The sequence below is a fragment of the Excalfactoria chinensis genome, chromosome Z (genome assembly GCF_039878825.1).
Source record: "Excalfactoria chinensis isolate bCotChi1 chromosome Z, bCotChi1.hap2, whole genome shotgun sequence".
NCBI lineage: Eukaryota > Metazoa > Chordata > Aves > Galliformes > Phasianidae > Excalfactoria > Excalfactoria chinensis.
Window position 1 is genome coordinate 8,934,144 of NC_092857.1, and position 26,276 is coordinate 8,960,419.

At 57.7% G+C, this 26,276-nt stretch overlaps 2 protein-coding genes across 14 annotated transcripts in view; both read left to right on the forward strand.

Annotated features, from left to right (window-relative positions):
- The window catches only part of TLN1 (talin 1), a 31,227-nt gene extending 19,059 nt beyond the window's left edge, over positions 1-12,168 (forward strand). For both annotated transcript variants that reach the window (XM_072359456.1, XM_072359457.1), the window contains exons 37-57: positions 5-186; positions 528-660; positions 995-1,096; positions 1,226-1,396; positions 1,541-1,690; positions 2,012-2,113; positions 2,271-2,390; positions 2,503-2,649; positions 3,530-3,696; positions 3,964-4,147; positions 4,382-4,507; positions 4,802-4,918; positions 4,998-5,183; positions 5,291-5,398; positions 8,610-8,715; positions 8,843-8,967; positions 9,058-9,183; positions 9,326-9,388; positions 9,607-9,789; positions 10,458-10,583; positions 11,042-12,168. In XM_072359456.1, the coding sequence (XP_072215557.1) occupies positions 5-186; positions 528-660; positions 995-1,096; positions 1,226-1,396; positions 1,541-1,690; positions 2,012-2,113; positions 2,271-2,390; positions 2,503-2,649; positions 3,530-3,696; positions 3,964-4,147; positions 4,382-4,507; positions 4,802-4,918; positions 4,998-5,183; positions 5,291-5,398; positions 8,610-8,715; positions 8,843-8,967; positions 9,058-9,183; positions 9,326-9,388; positions 9,607-9,789; positions 10,458-10,583; positions 11,042-11,173 (2,856 nt within the window). In that variant the 3' untranslated portion in view covers positions 11,174-12,168. The remainder of the gene's footprint in view (positions 1-4; positions 187-527; positions 661-994; positions 1,097-1,225; positions 1,397-1,540; positions 1,691-2,011; positions 2,114-2,270; positions 2,391-2,502; positions 2,650-3,529; positions 3,697-3,963; positions 4,148-4,381; positions 4,508-4,801; positions 4,919-4,997; positions 5,184-5,290; positions 5,399-8,609; positions 8,716-8,842; positions 8,968-9,057; positions 9,184-9,325; positions 9,389-9,606; positions 9,790-10,457; positions 10,584-11,041) is intronic.
- A 3,085-nt stretch (positions 12,169-15,253) lies between these two features.
- Positions 15,254-26,276, forward strand: TPM2 (tropomyosin 2). 12 transcript variants are annotated; one of them, XM_072359059.1, is made up of 9 exons: positions 15,254-15,459; positions 16,161-16,286; positions 20,432-20,565; positions 21,572-21,689; positions 22,019-22,089; positions 22,305-22,380; positions 22,951-23,013; positions 23,237-23,306; positions 24,929-26,276. In XM_072359059.1, exons 1-9 carry the CDS (start codon positions 15,346-15,348, stop codon positions 25,006-25,008), a joined length of 852 nt encoding a protein of 283 aa, XP_072215160.1. In that variant the 5' UTR covers positions 15,254-15,345; the 3' UTR covers positions 25,009-26,276. The 12 variants fall into 12 exon arrangements, with proteins under 12 accessions (XP_072215160.1, XP_072215156.1, XP_072215161.1 ...); XM_072359055.1 differs by having other exon boundaries at positions 25,979-26,276; XM_072359060.1 differs by lacking the exon at positions 22,305-22,380 and adding an exon at positions 22,749-22,824.

A 26,276-nucleotide genomic window follows, 5' to 3' on the forward strand; every position in this document is an offset into this window, starting at 1 on the left:
ACAGGGACGCAGAGCCATGGAGCCCATTGTCATATCTGCCAAGACGATGCTGGAGAGCTCTGCTGGCCTCATTCAGACTGCCCGCTCCCTGGCCGTCAACCCCAAGGACCCACAGCAGTGGTCGGTGCTGGCTGGCCACTCTCGCACTGTCTCAGACTCCATCAAGAAACTGATCACCAACATGAGGTGAGAGTGAACTGGACCGTCTCAGCCAACCTGGTGTGTGTGGCCAGCGCCCCTTTGCACTGACCAGTATTGGGTGCACTTCCAAGCATCCCGGGAATGTTTTGGCACATCTTGCTTTTGTTCTCCTTGGCTGTTGCCATGAGGAAGCAAGAAAGGTGTTGTTCCTCTCGCCCCTGTTGCAGCACTAAAAAGGGTTGATGGGGCATGTGGTGTGGCTACAGTGCCTGGCTCCATCACCAGGTTGCTTGGTGAAAGGGGTCCTGCCCCTCTCCAGCACCAAGAGAGGTCTGTGGCGAAGGGGTGGCAAGCCTTGCATGGTGCTGATATGTCTTGTCATTCAGGGACAAAGCTCCTGGACAGCGGGAGTGCGACGAGGCTATAGATGTCCTGAACAGATGCATGCGGGAGGTGGACCAGGCCTCCCTTGCAGCCATCAGCCAGCAGCTGGCCCCCCGAGAAGGTATCTCCCAGGAGGTAAGTGGGGAACTTGCTCCTGGGGGAAGCATCTTATCCTGGAACAAAGGGCTTCTGCAGCCCTTCTTGCATCTTTAGCAGGAATCCTAAACCCACCCAGCCAAGTGGTGGGCAGAACATCCTAGCTTCAAGCTGTGTGTCCCTGCTGCCTGTCTGGTTCAGTGGGACAGAGCAGGGCTATCTGGTCAGATCACCCCTACACCCAGATCTGATTTAGCAGTGCAAGCCAGCACCTTGGTGTCCTGCTTGCCTCAGGCAGGTTAACTCCTTCTCACCTGAGCTTGGTGAGATCAGCTCTGCTGGAGCTTCATGCAAGGTACTCTTTTCACAACAGGCTTTGCATAACCAGATGATCACGGCTGTGCAGGAGATCAACAACCTGATAGAGCCTGTGGCCAGCGCAGCACGGGCTGAAGCCTCACAGCTGGGACACAAGGTAATGGAAGGGCAGGGGTGGGGAGCTGGAGATCAGGCACTAAGTGTTTATCAAAGAGTTTGCACCATGAGAAGAAGCTCAGGCTAGCAGGTGCTAGGCCCTGCCATCACTGACTCTGCTTTTCCCTAGGTGTCCCAGATGGCTCAGTACTTCGAGCCACTCATTTTGGCAGCTATTGGTGCTGCCTCCAAAACACCCAACCACCAACAGCAGATGAACCTCCTGGATCAGACCAAAACTCTGGCTGAGTCTGCCCTGCAGATGCTGTACACAGCCAAGGAGGCTGGTGGGAACCCCAAGGTGAGTGGGAGGTGGGCATGGTGGCACTATGAGCTTTGGATATGTGTCATGTGTCATACATGCATGCCTGGCACCAAAACTCAGGACAAGCATGTGGTGCCTGCATCGAAGGGGAGCAGCTCTCACTCTGTCTTCTCCTTGCAGCAAGCTGCCCACACGCAGGAGGCTCTGGAGGAGGCCGTGCAGATGATGAAGGAGGCAGTGGAGGACCTGACCACCACGCTCAATGAGGCAGCCAGCGCAGCAGGCGTTGTTGGGGGCATGGTGGACTCCATCACCCAAGCCATCAACCAGGTGAAGAGAACACAGAGAGGGCTGCAGGAGAGGAGGAGTCAGTCAAACTCTGTGTGGCACTTTGTCATTTCTTGTCTTCCTTGGGTTGCTGTCACTGAGTCCTGCTTGAGAAGGAGTGGCAGAGTACTGCACTTAGACAACCAAAGAGGCAGGGGGAGATGCTGGAAGTTGTTCAGATCTTCCCCAAGAGAGCTCTGGGGGATGGTCTGTGGAAGGAGCATCTAGGGCCCTTGTGGGCAGCACAAGTCTCCTGCCATGCTGTTGTCAAGAAGGGCCACTGGGCTTGTGCTGGAGCCAAACGCTTCTGGTATTTTATTGCAGCTGGATGAGGGACCAATGGGCGAGCCTGAGGGGACCTTTGTGGACTACCAGACCACGATGGTGAAGACGGCCAAGGCGATCGCAGTGACTGTGCAGGAGATGGTGGGTACAGGAGCCAGTCACTGCTCTCTTATTTATCCCTGCTTGAGGCAGGAAGCAGGCAGTGGTGCTGTGGTCTCACTTAGGCAGGCAACTGCCACTGCTGCTTGCCTGTCCTACTGCAGGGCCTGTCTAAGTTCTGTCGTTATTCCATTGGCAGGTCACCAAATCCACCACCAACCCAGATGAGCTGGGCATACTGGCCAACCAGCTTACCAATGACTACGGGCAGCTGGCACAACAGGCCAAGCCAGCTGCTCTCACTGCCGAAAATGAGGAGGTAAGATGTTTGGCCTGGAGGAGATGCATGGGATGACTGTCGTTTCCTATTGGGTATGTTGGGTGTAAGGCTAATACCCTTATGGCTCTCTCATGCCTGTGTTTGCCTGCAGATTGGCTCCCATATCAAGCGCCGGGTACAGGAGCTAGGTCATGGCTGTGCTGCCCTGGTGACCAAGGCTGGAGCTCTGCAATGTAGCCCCAGTGATGCCTACACCAAGAAGGAGCTGATAGAGAGTGCACGCAAGGTCTCCGAGAAGGTGAGCAGTGCTGATGGTCTCAGAGCACACAACAGGAGAGGGGATTTAGGTGGTGGGAGGAGTGCTGGGTTGAACCCCATATTCCGTGGCCACCAATTTGGGTTCTCCAGTGGTCATCCTGGGCTCTGTCTGCTCTTGGCCATGCTTGCTCTGGCACAACTGGGGTGGAGGAGAGGTTCACCTCCTGTCACCATATCAACTTGTGCTGTGATTGGAGTGTGCAGCAGCTGGGTGCTCACTGCTGAAGTGCTGAGCTGCCAAGGAGTATTGATTGCACCCTCATGGCAGCTCAGGGCTCTGTAAACCTGCCCTTACAGATGTGTGCGTAGCATTTGCTACATCTTTAATAATCTTCCAGCTCACTCTGGGTGATTGATCTCCTCTGCACCTTCTGCTGGCATGGTGGAAAACCTTGTCCATTTAAAAGCACATTGGTTAGTAGCAGGTGGAAACATGGGTTTAAAAATCTGGTTTATAAGAGTAGAGCTGCAGTGCTTGTAAGAAAGATTACACAAGCAAAACAAACTCTGGTTCATACTGTCTGGCACATATCAGCATGCTCAGGGCTCCCTGCAGATTCTTCCTTTCGAAGCTTACTTTCCATCAGGAACCAGTTACCATCTTAAGAGTGCTTGGCAGAGTGAGGGATTTGGGTTTAGCACTTAGAAAAGGAACGAGCTGCAAGTCTTACTTGTTTGGAGAGTAGCAGAGTCCAATGGCACTTGCAGTCCTAAAAGTGGAAGATGTGAGATAAAAATAATTGGAAGTTAAGAAGGGATGCTGTATCATATAATCCCCGATTCTCTTTATTGGTTTAGTGAGATACATGGTGGGGGCTGCCTGTGCCTGCCTCTCCAGTCACCCTGCTTGTACCCCACAGGTATCCCATGTGCTGGCAGCTCTGCAGGCTGGGAACCGTGGGACTCAAGCCTGTATCACTGCAGCCAGCGCTGTTGCTGGCATCATTGCTGACCTCGACACCACCATCATGTTTGCTACAGCAGGGACTCTCAATCGGGAGAACTCAGAAACCTTTGCTGACCACAGGTACGAGGGCTGGGGGTAGGACACATTGCTCAGCTGGAGGAAAGGGGTCCTGCTATCTCACATCTTTGTAAGCGGTGGGCCAACTCCAGGGAGACCTACAAATTCATGCTGGCTCTGTTTTCACACACAGCACATACAGATGGAAGGCAGGGAGCAAGGAGCATGTGCACATGCAAAGGGATAGGCACCTGCGTGTCATTCTTTAGTACCTTGTGCAAGCGCACCTCTGTGGCACTGCCTTTTCTCTGACACTCTTCTTCTCACCAGGGAGGGCATTTTGAAGACAGCCAAGGCGTTGGTGGAAGACACCAAGGTGCTGGTGCAGAACGCCACAGCCAGCCAGGAGAAGCTAGCCCAGGCTGCCCAGTCCTCTGTGTCCACCATCACCCGCCTGGCTGAGGTGGTGAAGCTGGGTGCTGCCAGCCTGGGATCTGAAGACCCAGAGACTCAGGTAGGATGGAGTGTCTGGGGTGAATGCAGGGTGCTCATAGCTTGCAGGAAGGGAATGGAGCTGAGAGTGTGGTCTGGGCTGGACTCCATGTGTCCTGAAGAAGGTTGACTGGGCTTTGACCCTAGTCAGCCACTCTAGCTGAGCTAAACTCTATGTATCCAAGAGTGTCCATATTTCTTATTACTTGGATGTGCCACCCCAGCTTGAGTGTGACCCTGGACTTGCTTTTCCCAGGTGGTTCTGATCAATGCTGTGAAGGATGTGGCCAAAGCACTTGGGGACCTGATTGGTGCCACCAAAGCAGCTGCCGGCAAAGCTGGGGATGATCCTGCGGTCTATCAGCTGAAGAACTCTGCCAAGGTCTGCAGTGGAGAAGAGGAGATGGGGCAGGAGGGCTGGAGAAAGAGCTGGGGGGACTTCTGTGCATGTCTAGGGGCAGGAGGACAACTGTGAGGCAAATGGGACAAGGGTGCAGAGAGGCATATATGAAAGGTGGGGCACAGCATGTGTGAACTGGTGAGAGATCAAAATGAAGTGATGTGAGTGGAGGATGAAGAAGGGGCAGTTCTGCACCAAACCACGAGGGAGAGATGGTGCTGGCAGCATCCTAGAGCTCTCACAGGGCTTTACCTGGCTCTGTTCTCTTTTCCACAGGTGATGGTCACCAATGTCACTTCCTTGCTGAAGACAGTGAAGGCTGTTGAGGATGAGGCCACAAAGGGGACACGAGCACTGGAGGCCACTATAGAGCATATCCGCCAGGAGCTGGCGGTGAGCACTGCTGTGGTCTCATAGCTGACACCCTACCCACCCACTGCCCCGTGCTTCACTCCTGCCTTTCTCCTTGCAGGTCTTCTCCTCCCCAGTGCCTCCTGCCCAGGTCTCGACCCCTGAGGACTTCATCCGAATGACGAAAGGCATCACGATGGCCACGGCCAAAGCTGTGGCTGCTGGCAACTCGTGTCGGCAGGAGGATGTCATCGCTACGGCCAACCTGAGCCGCCGTGCCATTGCCGACATGCTGCGTGCCTGCAAGGTGCTGCGTGGGAGGGCAGTGGACATGGGGCTGGCACAGGGGTGGGGGGACTCTGGCAGAACCCCCAGTGCTCGTGTTTGGATACAAATACTATCTCTGGGTTGCAGGAGGCTGCTTACCACCCGGAGGTGAGCGCGGACGTGCGGCAGCGGGCGCTGCGCTTTGGCAAGGAGTGTGCTGATGGCTACCTGGAGCTGCTGGAGCACGTGCTGGTGGTGAGTGTCCCCAGCCCCATGGTTTGCTGAGTCTACCCTTGGACACCAGGGTGCTCCCCAGATCCCCAGCTACCCCTGAGCTCTGCAGTTACCCTCACTGAGGTCTTTTAGCAAGTTTACCTTTGCTGCCTGTACATGAAGTGCCCAAGGTGAGTGCAGGGCAAAAGATGGTGTGCAGTGGCCACTGGCCCAACAGGTTGCAATGCCTGTCTTTCAGGTCCTGCATAAAAGAGAGACCTGTCCCTACCTTGAGACTGCACAGTTATTTGTTGCTGCAGTGCTCTGGGCTAGTGCTGCTGTAATTGCTTTGACCTGAGCTGGACAGTCAGTGTCAAAATGATCCTTGAGAAGCTGGTGCTAGATTCCTGTCTCATTCCTTGTCCCTGTACCTAGGTTAGGCAGACAGATGAAAGGTGAGGAGGGATGGGAGTGCTGCCTGTAATTACTTACAGAAGCAGATATCAGAGCCATAAACAGTCTTTCAAGAAAGGTATTTGGCTAACAACAGATGGAGATTAACTGGCCATAAACAGATGGAGTCTGGAAACTTGACAACACAGGAACAGAATCCTGAAGCAGCTTCCATTAAAAGTGGTGGGTGGGAGAAACTTCAGCCAGTGTGAAAACAGAGCTTGTTAAGCTCACAGAGGAGTGTGAGACAGGCAATGCCTGTGGTGGCAGAGGTGCTGGCTGCAAAGGCCAGCTGCGCCCTTTTCATCCAGTCTTCCTCCAGCTTAGTCCTCAGGTACTTCAGTTGTCTGCTTTAATTAGCTGTCTTACAAGATCAGTGTAGCTCACTTGAAGCAAATAAAATCTGGGTTATCCAAGAAATGGAAAGTAAGTATTCAGTGAGGTGCTTCCAGTGGTTTGCATTCTTGGCAAGATTACGTAGTGACCAAATTGACCCTGCTGCAGAGATGTGCAGGGCGCATGCCTTTGGAGCTACTGGTAGCCTTGAACCAGGAGAAAGGAGAAAGAGCAAGTGTGGGTCAGTTACACAGCACAGTTTCACTGGGTTAGTTAAAAAGGACTGATAAATCATGTTCAGATTCACCAGATGTGAGGTGGGGGAGCTCAGGGAAAGCCAAGCTCCTTGGGGATGAGAACTGCCAGTACTGGCAGAACAAAGAGGAGGCAGGCAGGAGCCAAGGGCTAGAAATTGAAGACAGATGTGGGAAATCAAAGGATGGTTGGTTATGCCTGAAGGAGGTAACCACCAGGATAGAGTTCCAAGAGGAGCAGTGAGTTTTTCATGCTCTAGATCAAGTGTCTTTCTGGAAGATGCTGTAGCCACACACAAGACATCACAGCCAAGACTGACATGCTAGATTAAATTCTCTGGCTGAACTGTTGTTAACAGATGATTGGGCTAATGACATACTGTGGTAGTGCCCAAGGTCAAGCTACTTGCAGAAGCATGCTATTCCACTGCATTTTGGGTTTAACCTTCCAGCTGCCTTGTGACATCTCCTGAATATCACACATACAGTACATCCAGTGAAACGTTCACCAGAGGTACATCTTGGGAAGGTTATGTCCTCTAGAAAGAGACAATTTAGCAATTTTAAACATGTCATCATAGCAGACAACAGACTTAATAGTATGGCATGTTGTCCGGACATGCTCGTAAGGGTAAACTGGCCGTGGCTGTGTGCTGTCAGGAGCTCCTATGACTTTCCTGGGGTGGCTCCACACGAGTCCAGAATCAAGCCAGGAGCACTCCCAGCCTCAGCAGTGCGCCAGTCTGTCTGTGCAGGGTCATGTTGGTGGGAGGGCAGCAGGTTCCTGGAAAGCAGTGAGCAGAAGGCATGCGGAGGTGCTGACAGGGCAGAGCATAGTGCTGGTCCCTCCCCATCCAGAGGGGTGTGGAATGGGAGGCTGTGGGCAGGATACCGCCTGATACCAACGGGATACAGCAGGACTTGCTGTATGTGTGCTGGGTTGGTCCCTTTGGGAGCCAACGCCTTGCAGAGTGTGAACAGGAGTGGTTGTAGTTCAAGAAAGAGAGTTATTTAGCTTGGGATGGAAAACGTGGCTCCCAGCAGAAGAGTAAGCAAGCAGCATATTTCACCAGGGAGGGGAAGGAATTTGAACCTCCTTAGGGATGTGGTATTTGGTAACAATAGGTCTCTGCCACCAAAAGCAGAGAAATTCAGGCTGAAAACTGCAGTCAGGCAGTTAAGAGCGGGAAGAAGTAAGGTGCTGCCCTGGGTGTGGGTGGTCCCTCCAGCCCTGCAGCCTTTGTGTCCAGCCAGCAGAAAATGTGCTGGGGCTGAAATATGAAGTGGTGATGGCAGCTTTCAGGAAACCTCTGAACCTCCCTTCCCACTTCTCCATCTTTCACCCTTTCCTGCACGTACCCCATTGCCCACGTGTCTCTGCCAGGGCATTCACTGCCTTCTTCTCTCTCCTCTCCATCCTCCTGTGCAGCCGGTGAGTAAGGTGACACTTGGTGTGCCTGCCAGTGTCTAACTTCTGCATGAGCCTTGTTGGCGGCATGTCCGCCTGCCCAGCCCAGTGCTGGGGTGACGCTGTGCCTGCGTGGTTTAGAGCAGGACCCCACGGTCCATGCCTGTACTCACTCCTGCTCGAGCTGACGTGTGGCCTCCGGTGTGCCGTGGTGTGTGCATGCCTCTGCAGGGCACCCTCTGCAGGGTGGCTCCTAGAAAGGGGATGTGGGTCCTGCAGGGACTGAGACCTTGCTCCACATCCTCCCCTGCCCAGCTTGTGTTTGCAGATGAGTTTCTGATAGGGGGGACAGCAAGGGAGGGATGGGTTCAGGAGCTTGGAGTGCTTTGGTGTGGGGAGAAGATCCAAGGGGACAACCACTGAGTGATGGAAGGGCTCAAGCTGAGAATTTGGTGCTGTGTAATGTCCCAGAAGCTGTGGACTCAACATGGCCAAGGAGAAGAGCATCCTGTCCCTGTGGAAAAGGAGACTCACCAGCATTGCTGCAGACAGGATGACAGACAATGACCAATTCACACATACAGGGTGGGGGTTCCCCCTCTCCTCCTCTGGGGGAACACTTCGAATGGATCCATGGGGTCTGATTGCTTTGTGATGGCACTCACAATAGCCTGAAATGAGGGCGTCTGAGCCCCAAATAGAACTTTAACCAAGCAGGCAAACCCTGGGGGCAAGGAGCTGCCAGGTAGGGACCATCCCCTTCTTCAGGTTCCCTAACGTGCTCACTGCTGCTCTCTCACAGATCCTGCAGAAGCCGACCCATGAGCTGAAGCAGCAGCTGGCTGGGTACTCCAAGCGGGTGGCCAGCTCTGTCACCGAACTCATCCAAGCAGCTGAAGCCATGAAGGGTGAGCACCACAGCTACATCCACCCCTGGTCTGGCACCTGGGGTTCAGCAGCTGATGGGAGGAGGTAGGGTCAATGGGAAATCAAGCTGTGGATGGGTTTAATTTCTCTTGGTTCCCTTTTCTGTAGGGACGGAGTGGGTTGACCCAGAAGATCCCACGGTCATCGCTGAGAATGAATTGCTGGGTGCAGCAGCTGCCATCGAGGCTGCAGCCAAGAAGCTGGAGCAGCTGAAACCAAGGGCCAAGCCCAAGGTTGTGTGGGATGCTGAGCTCCACCTCACCTCCCCAGCAGCCTCCTGCTGCCTTCCTGTATAGGATTAATGTGCCCATTTTTGCCTACAGCAAGCGGATGAGAGCCTGGACTTTGAGGAGCAGATCCTGGAAGCTGCCAAATCGATTGCTGCAGCCACAAGTGCCTTGGTGAAAGCAGCCTCCGCAGCCCAGCGAGAGTTGGTGGCCCAAGGAAAGGTAAGGCAGGGAGGGAAGTGAGTTGAAGTCATAAAGATGCAGAGCTTTCACAGGAGGGGAAGGTGGACCTGGGGGTGTGGTGGGTTCTCTTCCTTCTCCAAGGACTGCTCCTGTGCCTTACTCACCCTGTCCTGCTTCACAGGTGGGAGTCATCCCGGCCAATGCAGTGGATGATGGACAGTGGTCCCAGGGACTCATTTCAGCTGTGAGTATCAAGGAAACGTGGGGGCAGGGGACATCTCCTCATGCTGGGCAAGATGCTCTCTGCCCTTATGCTTCTGCTCTCTAAAAGAGGCAGCCCCACTGCCGACTTCCTCTCCCACCATATGGGGTTTGGCATGAAAGCCAATTGACCCCATCCTATGCACCATGTCCTCCTTGGGACCCTCTCTTCCAGCCCTCTGACACCCTCTCTTGCTGCAGGCACGCATGGTGGCTGCTGCCACCAACAACCTGTGCGAAGCTGCCAACGCAGCAGTGCAGGGCCATGCCAGTGAGGAGAAGCTGATCTCATCAGCCAAGCAGGTGGCTGCCTCCACAGCACAGCTGCTGGTGGCCTGCAAGGTGAAGGCTGACCATGACTCAGAGGCTATGAAGAGGCTCCAGGTGAGTCCCTTTAGCCCCAGCTGCTTCCTCCAGGTTCCTGAACATCCTCTTGGGTGCTTTAGGGGTGGGTGGGAGCAGGGAGGCATCTAGGATCATGGGATGGGGCTGCGGCACTGTTCTTTGCAGTTCATTTGGACACTGGCTCCACTTAGCTTGGACTTCAGTTGCATGCACATGTAATCCTGGGCTCCCATCCACCAGGCTGGGGTTGCAGAGCCTGGGGGTATTCATGGCTGATGGCCTGACTTGGGAATGCCTGAAATGTATGCACCAGATCCCTGGCATTAAAGTTTGGGGACATGTTTTGATGGGGCCATCTCCGTGGCCACGGGGCAGAAGTGAATGCCCACGTGCTGCAGGAGGGATCCCAGTGGGACCTCAGAGGTGTCACCTTAGGCCAAAGGCAGGGATGGGACTGTCCCTGACCTGCTGTTCACGTGGGAGCAGAGTGAGGGAGCCCATGGGCTCAGTCAGAAGCAGCAGCGCCTGAAATGGTCATGAGCAGTCATGGTGGCAGCGAGCCACGAGCAGGGAGCTCTGCTGGCAGCCCCCCTTCTTCCAGCTGCCTCTTCTGCACACCAGCCCATCTGGGACAGGCGTTCTCCCACCAGGGTAGCAGTTGTAACCTAGGCTGAGTGTAATGCCTCCTGTTTTTTTCCCCACTCCAGGCTGCTGGCAACGCTGTGAAGAGAGCATCAGACAATCTGGTCAAGGCAGCGCAGAAGGCAGCCGCCTTCCAGGACCACGATGAGACAGTGGTGGTGAAGGAGAAGATGGTGGGAGGAATTGCACAGGTGAGGAGTGGGGCTGCTTCCATAGGACAGGGTGGCTCTGGCTGCCCCCAAGGCCGTATTCTGTCATCAAACAGCACTGCAGGCTGCGAAGTGGTTCCCATCCCATGCAGCAGGACTTGATATTCTTCCTACTGTTTGTAGCGGTGGGCACAGCCAGTGAACGTTTTCTGGTGCTTTTAGTGTAATACCTGCACCAACCCAGTGGCCACAGGGTGTGTGAAGGGTAGCATGCTGTTCATGGGACAGACACAGCCCTATATGGCATGGCACAGGTCCCAGCTTCACCTGCTGCATGTGGGACCTGCCTGCAGGATGCTGTGGGCTGTATCTCCTGAGCACTGTGGTGTGACCACGGGGGGTGCTTAGCTGTAGTTGTGGCTGTGGTGGGAGGATGCAGATCAAGATGCTCTCCCATCCATGCCATGGGTGGACAAAGCATCTCGCCACTCTCTCTGCAGATCATCGCCGCCCAGGAGGAGATGCTGCGCAAGGAGCGGGAGCTGGAGGAGGCACGCAAGAAGCTGGCCATGATCCGGCAGCAGCAGTACAAGTTCCTGCCCACCGAGCTGCGGGACGAGGAGCAGAACTGAGCCCCGCGCCTCTGCGCTGCTCCCAGGCAGAGCCCTCCCTCCACTCACTGCACAGACTGCTGCCGCTGACTCCTATTTAAGACACCCCACCTCCAATAACGCTGGGCTGCCTCGGCGAGACCAGCACCCTGCCCGCACCGGTGCACCAGGACTAACCCAGACACCGTGCAGGTGCTGCACCTGCGCCGCTGCTTCGCCACCCAGCCCACCTCTCCACGCAGCACACCGGGCTGGGAGCCTGTCCTGGGGCAGCTCTATGTGCCCCTGGAGCCCGAGGCTCCCTGCTGCCTGGGGCCTGGCCCTTCATGCCTTTCAGGACTTTCCTCGTGCCTTCTTGTCCTCTCTCTTGCTTCTTTCTTCTCCCTCCTCCAGGTGGGAGCGGGTGAGGCCTGTGCCTTGCCCTTGTTTGGGGATCATCTCTGCACCTTCCCTTGTGCCTCGCACAGAGCCTCTTTTCACCTTTATGCCTTACTGCTGGCTGAACGCCCCTGCACTCCGCAGCAGCAGCCACCCGAGAGGCACCGCACACCCTCCTAGTGCCTCTGGTTGGGGCTGGTGCCATGGCTTCGCCCCGGGAGCTGCTGTTCCCACCTTGTTGCCTCCCAGCCAGCTCTGCCTTCCTCCTCCTTCCCAAGTGCCTGCATTGTTTTCTGAGATCTTCAGTATTTTTTATAACTTTTAAATTTCTGTAGTATTGAGCCTGCAGCTTTCTGAGTTCATTTATCCCCTTGCTCACATCACCCCCACTAATGCCCGGAGCCCAGTGCCTGCCTGGAGGCCCGGAGCCCACAGCTCCCCATCCCTCCCTGGCTCCGGGGCCTCCCTCCCTCCCCTTTGCACTCGCTGAGGCTTCTCTCACTATTTTGATACTTTGAGCATCCCATATTACACATGGAAGGAAACCACCTCCCCCCGAAGCTCCGGGGTGGAGGGAATGAGGATGGCTCTTTGGAAAGACGCTTTCATCAATAAAAGTGGTTTTCCTGCTTGCTTGGAGCACGTGTCCATGGGGGAGTGCAGGGACCCCCAACTTCGGCTGCCCCCAAGGAGCAGGGCTCGGGGGGGGGAGGGTTACTGCAGACCCCACTGCGGGCAGCATGGGGCTGCCAGCCCTCCTTGTGGGGGGAAAGCGCCACGGGCGCTTATACAGCATGGAAACTATTTGAGGCATGTCCAAAGCGGCACCCGGCAGCCCAGACCCCCGTTGGCAGCTTCACAGGTGCTACCCGGGGCAAGGGGGGATTTTGTTGCAGGGGGATTTGGGGGCCGGCTGAGCTCCAGTGTAGCACCTGCCCCTGAGGCTCTGTGATCCTGGCCCCATTCCTGCAGGCAGCCAAAAATATCCCTAGGCAGGGCAGTGGGAGGGGGTGCAGGTGGGGCACCCCCTGTGCATCGACCCCCCAGTGGGGCAGCAGTCAGGAATGTGGCTGGAGCCCCTCTGGCTGCCTGGGCTGAGCTCAGGCCTTGAAATAGTCACCCCGGCTGCCCCAGTGTGGCCCCTTCCCCACCTGCTGCCGCCCCTTCCCGTCACTCAGCTGAGCTTGGGGGCATGAGGGATGCAGTGGGATGCAGTGGGGATACCTCTCCCTGCACCCCGACTACCCATGCTGCAGGGCCAGCATCAGCAAGCAGCCCAGAGGCTGAGCTGCGCTGCAAGACATGTCACAACTCTGCACTTCTCAGCTGTGTCCCTTGGGCTGTCCGTGGGGCTGTTTGGGGTCTCCATCCACTGCAGCACTGCGGTGTCCTGCAGCATCGTGGGGTGTCGAGGTGCAGAGGGGCCACTATCCCCCTTGGGACGCTGTCCCATGGCCCAGCTCCAGGGTGGATTTGTGCCTCCCACAGGAATCTCAGCTGTGCCAGCTGTCCCCTGACAATCTGCGCTGCCTGACCCTGCACCAGGTACCAGACATGGGCATAGCCCAGCTCCACCACCCAGGGGCTTCAGCAGTGGGGACCCCCAGCTACGTTTCCCAGGCAAAGGGTGGGACACAGTTGCCAGCTGTAAATACATGTTGGAGGGAGGCAGGGCAGCATTCAGCGTGGCTGGAGCCCTGACCCCGTAAATCTTTCAGCTGAGATTTGGAGGGGCTATTTTTGCATGCAGGTTCTAGCAGGCACAAGTGGTGCTTGGGATATGTCAATCACAAGGTGCCATCAGCCCCCACGGCCCCAAATTTGGGGTAGGCAGAGGACCTGTAGCTTGGCTCACTGGGGAACACTGGGACAGGGCAGAGGTGACAACCAAGGAAGTCGCATCCTCAGGAGTGCACTGGAGAAGGGTGCCCACCCCAGAGCCCCTTTTCCTGAAGTTTGGCTTTGAGGATGAAGCCGTGCACAGCAGGGCCTGGATGCCACAGAGTGCCCCTGCGGGATGTGGCCATGAGGAAAATGGGAGAGTGTGGTGAGGGGGAGCTGCATCCCTTGGGGGGCTTACAGGAAGCTCCCCCAGCTGCTCACACTGCGCTCATCACCTCTGAGTCCATTGGGCTGCTCTGGGCTTAAGCATCTCCCCTAGATCCATCCATCCTTGTCTTGCTCCTATAAAGCCATTTTCTCCAGTTCTCACCTCCAAACACTCTCACTGTGCCAAAAAGTTGGGTGAGCGTCCCATTGCTGGATGTGGCTGCAAAGCAATGGGCTGGGAGCTCATACAGCTCCTAACCTCATCCATCCCATCCCACACTATCCCCTCAGGCCCCCCCAGCCTCCAGCCCACCCTGCAGCTGGGAATGCACCAGAAGCATTTACGAGCGGTATTCAAGCATGGGGTATTTTTGGAGGAGCTGGGATCAGAAGGGTTTGCTTTTTTTTCTTTTTTCTTTTTGCCTGTGGAATACAGTTTATTTTGAGAAGAAGGAAGGAGCAAGGCAGCTTGCATGCCCCAAGTCACCCTGCAATGCTGTCCCACTGAAGGTACCCTCCTGCTGAGGATGATGGCCCTGGGGTGGTGGAAACACGGGGCAGTGCTGTGACGCAGCAATAGGATGGGACGGGGGGGTCAGTGCTTGGCTCCCTCCAGTCCTGGAGGATTTTTCCGTTGTGTTTTGCTGCCAGGCCTTGCGCAGAGGACACTGGGGCGGTGTGGAGGAGGGTCCTGGGGCGGCTGTGCCAGGAGGAGCCTGCATTGCACAAGGGGGTCTCGCTGTGGTCACCTCCATAGAGCATCCCTGTGCCCACTGCCAGCCCTGGGAAAGGGGTGCCACATTTGGCTTAGGGCCATGGTCCCAATCTCCAGCTGTGCCAGGCTGGTGGGACTCCCATACTACAGCTTGGGGCTGTATTGGGGGCTGCAGTGCCAGAAGAGCAGTGTCCTGCTGGAGACACGGATACAAACAATGCAGGGGACCCTGAGGCGCAGCAGTATCATGATGATCCTGGGTATCTCCTGTTCCTTTCAGAGCTGATGGAGTCTCCCTGTGGCCCAGGGAGCAGTGCTGGCCTATAGGGTGTCCCCAAACGGTCACAGCCCGTGGGTGTCCAAGTGCCACTGCAGCACCCGCATGACCCCCAGGACTGCCATGGGTGCCCCTAAGAGCAGTGCCAGCCCTGAGGGTCCCCCTTCCCCAGGGCACAGTGACAAAGTGTAAGTTGTCCCCCCGTTCAGGACAGAGCTGCGGACTGAGGTGAGTCACAGGCACCGGAGAGTCAGCAAGCAGTGTCCCCAGATGACAGTAACCGCTCAGGGATAAAAGCGGGGTGTCCCCAAGCCCCCTGTCTCCCGAATTGCCTCCAGGTGTGCCCTCCGCACAGTGTCCCCTCAACCAGACCTCTCGCGGCGTCCCCGGTGCGCTGTCACCGCTGACCGCAGCACCGCGCCACCACGGCACCCCCACCGCAGAGCCCCTGGTGTCCCCAGCACAGTGTCACCGCTGCGCCCCTCTCCCGGTGCCCCTTCGGTGCCAGGTGCCGGGGCTGCCCGCCGGGTGCCGACCCCCCCCCCCCGTCCCCCTCGGTGCCGCGGACGGCGGCGAAGTCTGTCCCTAAAAGGTGCTGGCGGGCGGCGGGGGAGGTCCCGGGGCGGCCCCCTCCCTCCCGACGCGGCCCCTCCCCGGCTCTTAGGCGGCGCTGCGGGGCGGGGGGCGCAGTGCCGGTGCTGCCGCCGCCCCCGGTGCTCCTCTGCCCACCACCGCTGCCTCTCGCCCCACCGCCGCCGCCGCCCCACCGCCACCATGGAGGCCATCAAGAAGAAGATGCAGATGCTCAAACTGGACAAGGAAAACGCCATCGACCGCGCCGAGCAGGCGGAGGCTGATAAGAAGCAGGCGGAGGATCGCTGCAAGCAGGTGAGTGTCCCGTAGCCTCCCCCCAAAAAAGTGCTGGGAATCCCAGCCCTAGAGGGATCTGGTCCTGAGGGTCGAGATTCTCTGGGTGTTCAGTCTTGGTGGCTCCCAATATAGGGGTGTACAACCCTTGAGGACCTGTAGTCTAGAGATGTCCAGCCCTAGGGCCCTTGTTCTAGTGGGTGTCCAATGTGGGGAACCCCTATCTTAGGTGTCCAACCTTGGGGACCTTGTCCTGCTGGATGTCCTACCCCGAGGACCCACAATTCAGGAGTTTCTAACCTCTTTGATCCCCATAATGGGGGTGTCTTGCTGGGTGTCCAGCCTTAGGGGTCTCCAATCTAGGGCTGTCCAATATGGGGACCAACATGGGGACCAGTGCCTGTTGTTTCCGACCTCGGTATCCCCAAATTCACTGTATCTTGCTGGGAGTCCCTGTTGCCACCTTCTTACCCCTCTGTATGTGACACCCTGGGGGAAAACCCACTCCCACCACAGCCACATGGACAGGGACCTTCCTGGTGCCCCATAGCTGTGTCTCCAGGTCAGGAGCTGTCCTGTCTTGTCCCCAGCCCTGGGGACATGGGGCTCCCCAAGGTCCTGGGGCCCCAGAATGGACTGGTCACAACAGAGTGAGGATGGTTTGAGTGGGTGGGTGCTCCAGGGTGACCAACCATGACACCCGTGTTCTATCTTTTCCCCAGCTGGAGGAAGAGCAGCAGGGCTTGCAGAAGAAGCTGAAGGGTACAGAAGATGAGGTGGAGAAATACTCTGAATCTGTCAAGGAGGCCCAGGAGAAGCTGGAGCAGGCGGAGAAGAAAGCCACGGATGTACGTAGGCAACCCCTCCCCTGTGCAGGCACTGGACCCCGGGGGGAGGGGGGGGGTGAGGGAAGAGGGGAACCTTATATGGTCAGCATTGGTGGGAAGGGTGTCAGACCCAATCTGGCTATGGGTGCCATGTGGGTGCCAGGATATCAGGGCATCACTTAGCCCAGCGCCCTATAGGGATGAGCATCCCCACTGTGCCCACAGGCACATGTAGGGAAAACTTGGTAATAACTGCTAAAATGTGTTAGAAAGAAATGGAAAAAGAAACTGAGAAATAGGAAAAGCTCTTGCTCACACTGAGCACTGGTTGGGAAGGATGCTCAGGAAGCATGGGGATGGCCCTTTAGGGGTCCGACGTGCCACCCTGTACCCTGGGAAGGGTAAGGCTGAGAAGAGTTTTATTTAGGGCCATGACTGATGCTACTCCTGGGAAATGGATCCCGGTGGGGAGATGTTAGGAAGGTGTTGAAATTGGCTTGCGCCTGGCTGGGATGAAGGGTGGAACAGCTGTGCGTGGCTTGAGCCCGCTCAGGAGCTGGGTATAACAACCCGCAGTGCCACACGGGGTATTTGACACCCTATAAATAAATGCTCCTTTTGATAGCCAGTCCTTCTCTGATGAAAACCAACCCTGGAAACTGGAGGAGAAGCTACAGGGGAGCTGTCTGGAGCATGGCCAGCAGGGGCATAGCCAGGCTTTTTAGGATTGAGAACAAAAATGCCATTCTGGCGGGTTTACGGAGCTAAATGGGGGAGATGCGTCAAAAGTCCAAGGTGGCCGCCAAGGACAGGGGAGAGCAGATGAGGACAGACAACGGCAGCAAAGTCCTTGGAGGGGCCCGTGGCCCCCAGTGGGACCCCCAACCTACAAGGGAACAGGAGTTGCCGGGTCAGAGATGCAGGTGGAGTGGGCAGAGAGCCTCATTGGATGCCAATGGCCACAGTGCCAGGCTGCATCTTGTGGGGAGGGTTTAGACATTTGTCCTGAGAAAGGTTCTGGCATTGATTGCCAACCATGAGGGCTGCCCAGAGTTAGACACCAAGCTGTCAAAGCACTGGGAATTCTCGGGAAGGGCTTGTTTGTTTTGTCCAGAGGGCGACTGTGCTGTGCGCGGTTCTGTGCTGCTCTGAGCAGGGATGGGGTGAGCTGGGTGCAGGATGCCCCAGGCACAGAGCTTGGGGACAGGCTGCTCCCATAGCCACTGAACCTCCCTGTGCTGGCAGTGCTGAGCGTGGTCACTGCAGCCCCATTCCCTCCTCGTCCCCACAAGGGACATCCCGTGGGTTCTTTGTGGTGGTCTGAGCAGGGTATGCCCCCCTGCAGCTCTGTTTTGTCCCTGGCCACTGGCCTGTCCCAGCCAACTAACTGCGAGCAGGGGGACGCGCACGTTCTGACGTTCCCAGGCCATGATCCCAGGCCACGATCCCACAGGCTTCACCCAAGTTCCCGCCCCGGCTCTCTCCCAAGCTGAGACTTTGCTCTTATTTGGCGATTCCCCGAGCCGGTGGGAGGGAACGGGCGCTGCTGGGAAGTGACTGCATCCCTGGGTGGGGCCAGAGCAGGAGGCACCATGCTCCGGCCGATATGGGACCAGGGTGCCTGCCCCACAGCCTGCTCCCATTGCCTCTTTACTCTTGAGACTTCCCTTCTGCCCTGCACCCTGTGAGCTGCTCCGTGCCCAAGCATGAGGCTGGGACTAGGGCCAAGCCCAAAGCCATGTACTGCCACACTGCTGCCATCTGGTTTGGGACGCAGCGTTGTGGGAGCATGGCCAGGTGCTGCCCCTCCAGGGAAGTCCCAGATACTGGGAAATGGCATCCCTGGAGGTGGGCATGAAGTGCAGCTGGGGCTGCCTGGCAGCTGAGAAGTCCTTAAGAGGGGATTGAATGCCACCACACCTTGTCCTTTGGATGGACTCGAGCATGCGGCCGGGATGCAGAGCTAGACTTATCTGTAGCCTGGGGCATCAGCCCTGGGGGTCTTTGTGTGGCCAGGGGCTGTATTCAGGGGATGCCCGAGAGCATCCCCATCCCTCTTATTGCCTCACCCGTAGGACAAAAGTCCGAGCTCTCGGCTCTGCAGCAGATGTGTGGGGATTCCGGGGAGCACCCCTAGATACACTCTACACGGAGGGGCTCACAGCCTCTGCAGCCCTTTTTCCTCCAAGGAAAATAAACACCCCGAGCTCCTTCCCATCTGCCCGCTGGGGCTGCGGGGGGCACCCTGTGCTCTGCTGTGGGGAGGCTGCGTCCCTAATGTTGCGGGGGTCCGCGCCTTATCGGGGGGCGACGTGCGCTCAGCGGCGGGAGCGGATCGGTGTGCGGCAGGAGGAGGAGGAGGAGGAGGAGGAGCAGGAAGGGATGGAGGCAGGGCGGGAGTGGCCGCCGCCTGAGCGCTTCCTGCCCGAGCCAGGCGGATCCCACAAAGGGCTAAGCGGAGCGGCCTCGCTGCGCTCCCCGCCGGCCTCACGGCCATGGCCGGCATCAGCTCCATCGACGCCGTCAAGAAGAAGATCCAGAGCCTGCAGCAGGTGGCCGACGAGGCGGAGGAACGCGCCGAGCACCTGCAGCGGGAGGCCGATGCCGAGCGGCAGGCCCGGGAGCGGGTAAGGCTCCTGGGGGCACCCCGAGACCCCCAGACCGGGGCGGCGCCGCTCCTGAGGGCCGCGCACCGGGGAGCGAGGGGCACGGCTGGGCTGCGGGGCCGCGCGTCCCGGTGGGCGCCGGTGAGCCCCCCCAGCGGGTGCGGGGCGGGGCGGGGGCTGCGGGCAGGTCCCGGCTGACGGGGCCTCGCGGGGATGCTCGGCGGCAGCGCTCGGCTTGGGAACGGCCCCACGTCGCGGCCGAGCTCCCCTCGCCCGAGAGGCTGCTGACTGGTTCGGGAGCGTCCGCCGAACCCTCTGCGCTCCATCGCAGGGACAAACCATCCCTGAGCGCTGCCACAGGCCAGTATTTCCGCTCTGTGGCTTTTCCAGGCTGCGGGTCGTTCCCGGTTTGGCTTTGTGCTGTTGTTGTTGGGCGGTTTTTTGTCTCTCTTTCCGCTGCCCTCCCCCGGCTCCCGCATCCTCCTGCTATCGGGGCCGGCAGAGCTGGGCGCGGTACCCTCGCCGTTGTCGCGGGCAGAGGAAGCGGCCCCTTCCTGCAGCCGCAGATCGGGTTCCCCTCTTAGCAGCTCATGTTCCCGAGCGCCCGTTCAGGCAGCGCTGACCCACTTCGGGGGGTCATTCCCCGGGAAAAAGCTCACTCCGGGGTGACGCTGAGCATCTGACGGGACCTCCGTTTCGGGCATCCCCGCTCGCTCTGCCTCGCGTACCGGCGGTGAAGCGGGACGCTCCCACCGCAGCCCATCCCTTTGCGTTTCGGGTTTTTCCTCCCAGCCGCGAAGTCGGGAGCTGCTGAGGCAGCGTTTCCCGGCTGTGATGGAGCGGGGAAGCCTTAGTGAATGGAAAGAGAACGGGGCCAGGCGGCCGGGGGCTGGCGGGGGGCCAGGGCCACCGCTCCCGGCCGGCTCTGGCTGCCCGCCCCGTCGGCGCACGGGGAGCATGGGAACGCGGGGGGCCCCGCTCCCTCCTGCCCCGGCGGTGCGGTGTTGGCTGGACGCCACGCGTCCGAGGGCGGCTCGCTCCATCGCCCCGCGGCCGGGCTCTGCGGGTCGGCAGCACAGAGCAGGGCGACTCCGGGCGGCCCCAAGAGGGGGCTCGGCTCTGTGGGACCCGTTTGCACCACCGCCTCCGTAAACAGGAAATCCACAAGTGGCTCCCATCTCCTTTTCGGGAGCAGATCAGCACAGGGCATTCCTCCTCCTTTATTCACTGCTCTGCAAAACTCCAGTGCCGGCCTGAGGAAGGCACAGCCTTGAGAACCCGCTGAGCACACCTCTTCCATCTCCTGTGCTGGGGGGTTGAGGATTTGGTGTGGGGGCTGTGCACGCATGCTAAGGATCAGCTGGCATCAAGCACAGTGTTAGCTATGCAGGATCCCCATGTCATTATGGAGGGGTGATGGGGCTCGTGCTGCGAAGCGTTAGAGCAGGTCAGAAGTGATTGCTGCGTGGTGCAAAGGGGTGTCCCAGCTAAAATAACTCCTGGCAGTGATATATACATGTCTGTGTGTCATGTGGTGACCAAGAGGTTTCTGCTCCACAGGCTGAGGCTGAGGTGGCTTCTCTGAACCGCCGCATCCAGCTGGTGGAGGAGGAGCTGGACCGGGCCCAGGAGCGCCTGGCCACCGCCCTGCAGAAGCTGGAAGAGGCTGAGAAGGCGGCGGATGAGAGCGAGAGGTGTGATGGGGGGTGGGAAGGGGCTGGCGGACAACACGGGGTGGCTTTGAGTTGCCCATCATAGCAGACAGCCCCTTGGCTTTGCAACAGAGCTTTGGGACCCCTTGAGTTGACCCAATGGGGATTCACATTCTTTTTTCTGTAGGGAGGGAGCACAACACAGCCCCCTTTGCTACAGGCATTCTTGGCACGCTTTGAAATTTCCAGGGGACCCATTAAATCCTTAGCAATTTGATCTGATGCCTATACAAATTATTAAGCTGTGCCTGGAGCCAGCGGGTTCTCAGAACTGGTTTTGTGCCCCAGAGCTTCCTCCTCCAGGAGGTAGCCCAGGAGCTGACGTTGGCCTTTGGGAACGAAGCAGCAACATCCTGAAGAGGGCTGCAGAGCACGTGTGGGGCACTGCTCACTCTCTGGTTAAGTACCTGCTTTCAGCACACACATTTCCTGGGCAGAAGCCAGGCAGGCGAGGGCAGACATGTCACTGCCTTATGGGCAGTTGGCAATGAACAATTTGCAGCTGGCCATTTGCCTCCATTGGCAAAGACCAGTTGGACCTGCCTGGCTCAGAGACATGTCTCCTGGGTTGCCATGGGGCATCTCTGCTGCTTCAGCTATGCATCCCCAGGGTACTGCTGATGTGATCCAACTGCACAGGGTGACTGTGTCCCTAGGCAATGTACTGTGTGTCTCTGGAGTGAGAGGATGGACAGATCAGAGTACAGTGGGCAGGCAGGAGATGCAGGTGTTGCCTCGGCCCACAGCCATAACCTCATAGAACCACAGAATCATCTGGACTGGAAAAGACCTTCAGGATCATCCAGCCCAATCACCAGCTCAACCTAATGAGATCCATCATTAAGCCATGTCCCTTAGTGCCAAGTCCTCAAGTTTCTTAAACACCTCCAGGGATGGAGACTCCACCAACCTCCCTGGGCAGCCCAATCCTTGGCCACCCTCTCCATGAATAAATTCTTCCTAACCTTCTTGTTCTGGCTTTCCACAGAGGCATGAAGGTCATTGAAAACAGGGCCATGAAGGATGAGGAGAAAATGGAACTCCAGGAAATGCAGCTGAAGGAAGCCAAGCACATAGCGGAAGAGGCTGACCGCAAATATGAGGAGGTATGTGCCACCACCTGTGTGCGCTGACCCCTGGTGTCATCAAGGGCAGTGCAGCCCTGCCGCCCTACTTCCTAGTCTGTGTCTGACACAGACTCATAGAATCACGAAGTTTGGAGTAAACCTCCAAGATCATCCAGTCCAACTCCAACCCATTCCCACCATGCCCACTAACCCACCTCCCTTAGTAGCACATCTCCATGGCTCTTGAACACCTCCAGGGACGGTGACTCCACCGTCTCCCTGGGCAGCCTGTGCCACTGCATCACCACTCCGAGAAGACGTTTTTCCTAATACCCAACCTGACATGTTCCTTTTTATGTCCCCAACAGGTGGCCCGCAAGCTGGTGGTTCTTGAGGGAGAGCTGGAGCGCTCGGAGGAGCGGGCAGAGGTGGCGGAGAGGTGAGCAGGGTTCCAGGCACACGAGGCTCCCATTCTACCTCTGCCCCATTCCCTTATCCATGGGAGCTGCGGACGTATCCATGTCCACATGGGGATGGGGAGCTCCATTCCAGCCACCCAGCAGGTGGGAGGAGGGAGGAGGGATGCTGGCCCCCGGCACATCCTTGACCTGCTCTCTGCTGGCACCCTCCGTGGGTGCCCCTTTTCCACCCCAGCCGAGTGAGACAGTTGGAGGAGGAGCTGCGGACCATGGACCAGAGCCTCAAATCCCTCATTGCCTCAGAGGAAGAGGTACTGGGGCAGGGGCGTGGGGCGAGGTGCAGCAGCCCCCCTCTCTCTATAGCTGTCTCTTGAGCCACGCCAGCCACTTCTCTCCTCTCTGCACTGCTGCCACAGCCCTCACTTTGCCTGTCCCTCCACGGGCAGCTCATGCTCCTCCATGCCCACTCTCCTCCTCCTCAGAGGGATGCAGGAGTACAGCAGTGACACGCAAGGAAGTGATACGTGCCCAGTGACTCTGCTGCTCCTCCACTCTGAGTTTTCTCCTTGCTCAACTTGTTCTCTCTCCTTCTTTCCTCCTTCCCTGTGCTCCTTCTGCTCCTCCCTTCTCCCTTTCCTCACCCCCCTCCCCTGCCTGGTGGCCCCTGCTTGGGATGTAGTAAATGTGGTGACCTAGAGGAGGAGCTGAAAATTGTCACCAACAACTTGAAGTCTCTGGAGGCCCAGGCCGACAAGGTATGACCTGGTAGGGCTGCTGGGGCTGGGCAGAGCGTGCAGGGTTGAGGGGAGCAGGGTCCTTCATTGGGGTGAAGAACTGAAGGCGTCTTCTGGGGCTAACGGTGCACCTCTCTGTCCCTGCAGTATTCCACCAAGGAGGATAAGTACGAGGAGGAAATCAAGCTTCTAGGGGAGAAACTGAAGGAGGTAAGGCTCTCGTATAGGGTCTCTATGGGTGCATGATGTTCTGCTCCCAGGACATGCACTGGCAGCAGTAAAATAACATCTCTCTCCTCTGCCTTGGAGGCAGATTGAGATGCTCACCATCCCAGGTGCAGCAGTTGGGGTGGTTTCGAGGTGCAGAGCATGTTTGAGGTGTGGATTTAGGGGCATTCTGATCACACTCCCTGTCCTTGCTGTGCTCCTGCAGGCTGAGACCAGGGCAGAGTTTGCTGAGCGGTCTGTGGCAAAGCTGGAGAAAACCATTGATGACTTAGAAGGTAAAAAGTCCCCGCTGCCCTGTGTCCCTCTTTCATGGGCAGGTGGGGATGGGGTCCTTGTGCCAGGGGTGGGCACGGATGACAGGAGGGGGGAGGTTGGGATGCACTGGGTGTGCTGGTGTCCCAGATGGGAAATATGGCCTCATCCACACCGTCTGTGCCCAGTGTCGTACCTGCACGCTCCCACCACCCTCGCCTCCTGCTCACCGCCACTCTCTCTCTCTCTGCCACTCGCTCCCTCCCTGCTCCACCGCCTGCCCCTCACACCCCCCACCTGCAGATGAAGTGTATGCACAGAAGATGAAGTACAAAGCCATCAGTGAGGAGCTGGACAATGCGCTTAATGACATCACCTCCCTCTGAACCCCACACTGGGCACCAGCACCGCACCCCCCTGCCTGCCTTCCTCCCCCCAGCTTGGCCATTTTGCCTGCCCGGCACCCTCCCCATTTCTCCTGCCCTCTCTGTCCCTGCTCTGTCTCCTTTCTGTCCTTCCTGGCCCATGGCTGCTGGTCAACAGGAGTCGGCCTGGGGTGTTCATAGCAGGTGCCAGCCCTGCCCACAGCAGGGTCTCTTCCAACCCTCTTCTTTAAGATCTCTTCCAACCCAAGTCATGCTGTGATTCTATAATTCTGTGTTCCCACAAGATGAGGTGTAGGCGCTATGGGGTGTTTAAGGGGAAGGGGTGCATCCCCAAGACCCCACACCCCACGGGGATGTGGGAGGATGGAGCTATGCCCAGGGGCCTTATGCCCCACATTTCCCCCCAGCAGCACAAGCACTAGGGACTCCACATCCCTCCAGCACAGCCATCCTGGTGCTGCATGCCAGGGGGTATATGGGGTGGATGGGGGTGGTCCTGGCCCCAGGCAGACACCCCCACCACCCACGCTCCCCTCCCTGCCTTGCCTCTGTCCTTTGCACATTGCTTTTCAGTTTGCATTTTGCATTTCATGACTTTTTCTTTTCTGTTCTGTCCCTCTGGGTTACTGAGTTGGTCTCAATAAAGCGTTTTCTCTCCTTGGTTTCTCCTTTGTTTTCTTCATGCTGCTCTGGTTCTCCACGCTCATCCTTCATATCCTGCTGTCTCATGCAGGTGCCGGCAGCCGGGGGTGATCTCAGGGACTCCAGCACAGCTGAGTCTGTGCTGCTGTTTGCCTGGGGCTGTTCCCACCACCCCTGGCTCTCGGATGCAGCTTTCCTCATTTTGTGCCACCTTCTGGATCTCCTCTGTGATGCCTTCAGTCTAAATTCATAGGGCTAGATCTGGTCTGTCCGTTCCCCATCTGCACTCCCAGACATCACAACATCCTCTCAGCACTGGCATCTGTCCTCCATCACCCTCCCTGTCCGCAGGGGCTGTCCGTACCCTTCAGTGATGATTCTGGCCCTAAGCATGTCCCCAGTCCTCCCTGAACATTCCATCCTACCCTACAGCCCTGCCACGGAACTGATGGACCAGCAGTCCTACGACTGGCTGCCTTCTCCTCCTGCTTTCCCTGCTGCCCCCCAGGTAGCCATGGGGTGCCCAGTGAAGGCTCTGATGGGCAGCACTGTCCCTTTTCTAACTCTCCTTTCTCTTTCTTTTCCCACTGCTGCACTGATGTCTCCGTTTTCTCTAGAGCGCTCCCGGCAGGAGGCCGAGAAAAACCGTGTTCTCACTAACGAGCTGCGGGTCATCCTTACAGAACTTAACAACTGAGCTGCCACAGCTCCTGCCCCAGCCCCTGGGATGCCCCTGGGATGCCCCCAGCCCCAGCTGTTTCCCACCCCATTTTGATTAGGCTGGCTTGAGGGCTGCAAGCCCTGCACACTCCCCTATTTGAGTAACTGCCCTGCTTGGTGGTACAGGGAGGCCCTGTGGAGCAGATGGGATTTTCTTGGGGGAGGGATGAGAGCTTTTGCCATGTCCCAGAATGTCCATGAGATGGTGGCTGTCCCCCGGCATCAGCCTGGCCCCACTGGGGAGGGACACGGTGCCTTCTGTAGCTGCCTTCCTCCCCTTCCCCAGGCAGCCAGCTCTTTCCCATCCCTCTGGTCACCCCAAACTGAGCAGGGGGACGCCTTCACAGCAGAATGCCCTGCAGCAGAGTGGGCAGAACTCCTGTCCCATCCCCATCTCTCACAAAAAGAGGATTCCATCTGCAAGCGAGCTCTGAAGGAGGCTGCCCCAGCAGTGAGCTCAACCCTGCAGCCTCGTTAGCTCTGCTCCTTCTCTGCTGTCTTCTCCGCCCTCCTTCCTGGGCTGCTGTCTCACTCCTCTTCTTCACAGAGCACACGGCTCGTGCAGCAGGCGCTGGCTCTCCTCTTTTGCAGCCAAGGGTTTGTGCACGTGCCTATTGTAGCTGGTGGTGACGGCAGGATGGGAAGATGGGGATGTGATGATGACTGTCTGGAGCAGTACCTGCCAGCAGTACTCATGCCACAGAGGGGCTGTCCATGGGCAACAGGGCACTGTGGGAGGAGGGAGAAGACAAAGAGCAGGGACCACCTGTCCCTGGGGGTCCCAGAGGGTCTGGGCACATCCCTGCTGGCACCTCACTGAGATGTCTGTCTGTGTGCGTGTGTCTGTGCTTGGCGTGGTGTGTGTGGGTCTGGCTGTGCCTGGGTATGCTTGTACTGCGTCTGTGTGTGCATCTTGCTGTGTGGCTGGGTGTCCCTTGTGTTCACAGAGAGTCTGGCCAGTGCCAAAGAGGAGAATGTGGGGATACACCAGGTCCTGGACCAGACCTTGCTAGAGCTGAACAACCTCTGAGCTGCCTGGGGAGCCCTCATCCCCCTTCCCTACCCCCACACGTGCACCCCACTGGCACGCTCAGGACGTCACCAGCTGAACTGCATTTTGGCCAAATCCACACATCCATTGAGAAGGGAAACCCTGCAGCCTTACACCATGGCTCGGGGGCGTCTTGTCTGTGCACAGCCTGAAAGGCTACGTCCTGTCTTCATGTCCAAATATTAAAGCATTTT

Bases quoted from the DNA above. Each gene is read 5' to 3' on its own strand.
- TPM2 (XM_072359055.1), top strand. From the start codon at position 15,346: ATGGAGGCCATCAAGAAGAAGATGCAGATGCTCAAACTGGACAAGGAA. The intron at 15,460-16,160 runs GTGAGTGTCCCG...TCTTTTCCCCAG, and splicing joins CGGAGGATCGCTGCAAGCAG to CTGGAGGAAGAGCAGCAGGG. The intron at 23,014-23,236 runs GTAAGGCTCTCG...GTGCTCCTGCAG, and splicing joins TAGGGGAGAAACTGAAGGAG to GCTGAGACCAGGGCAGAGTT.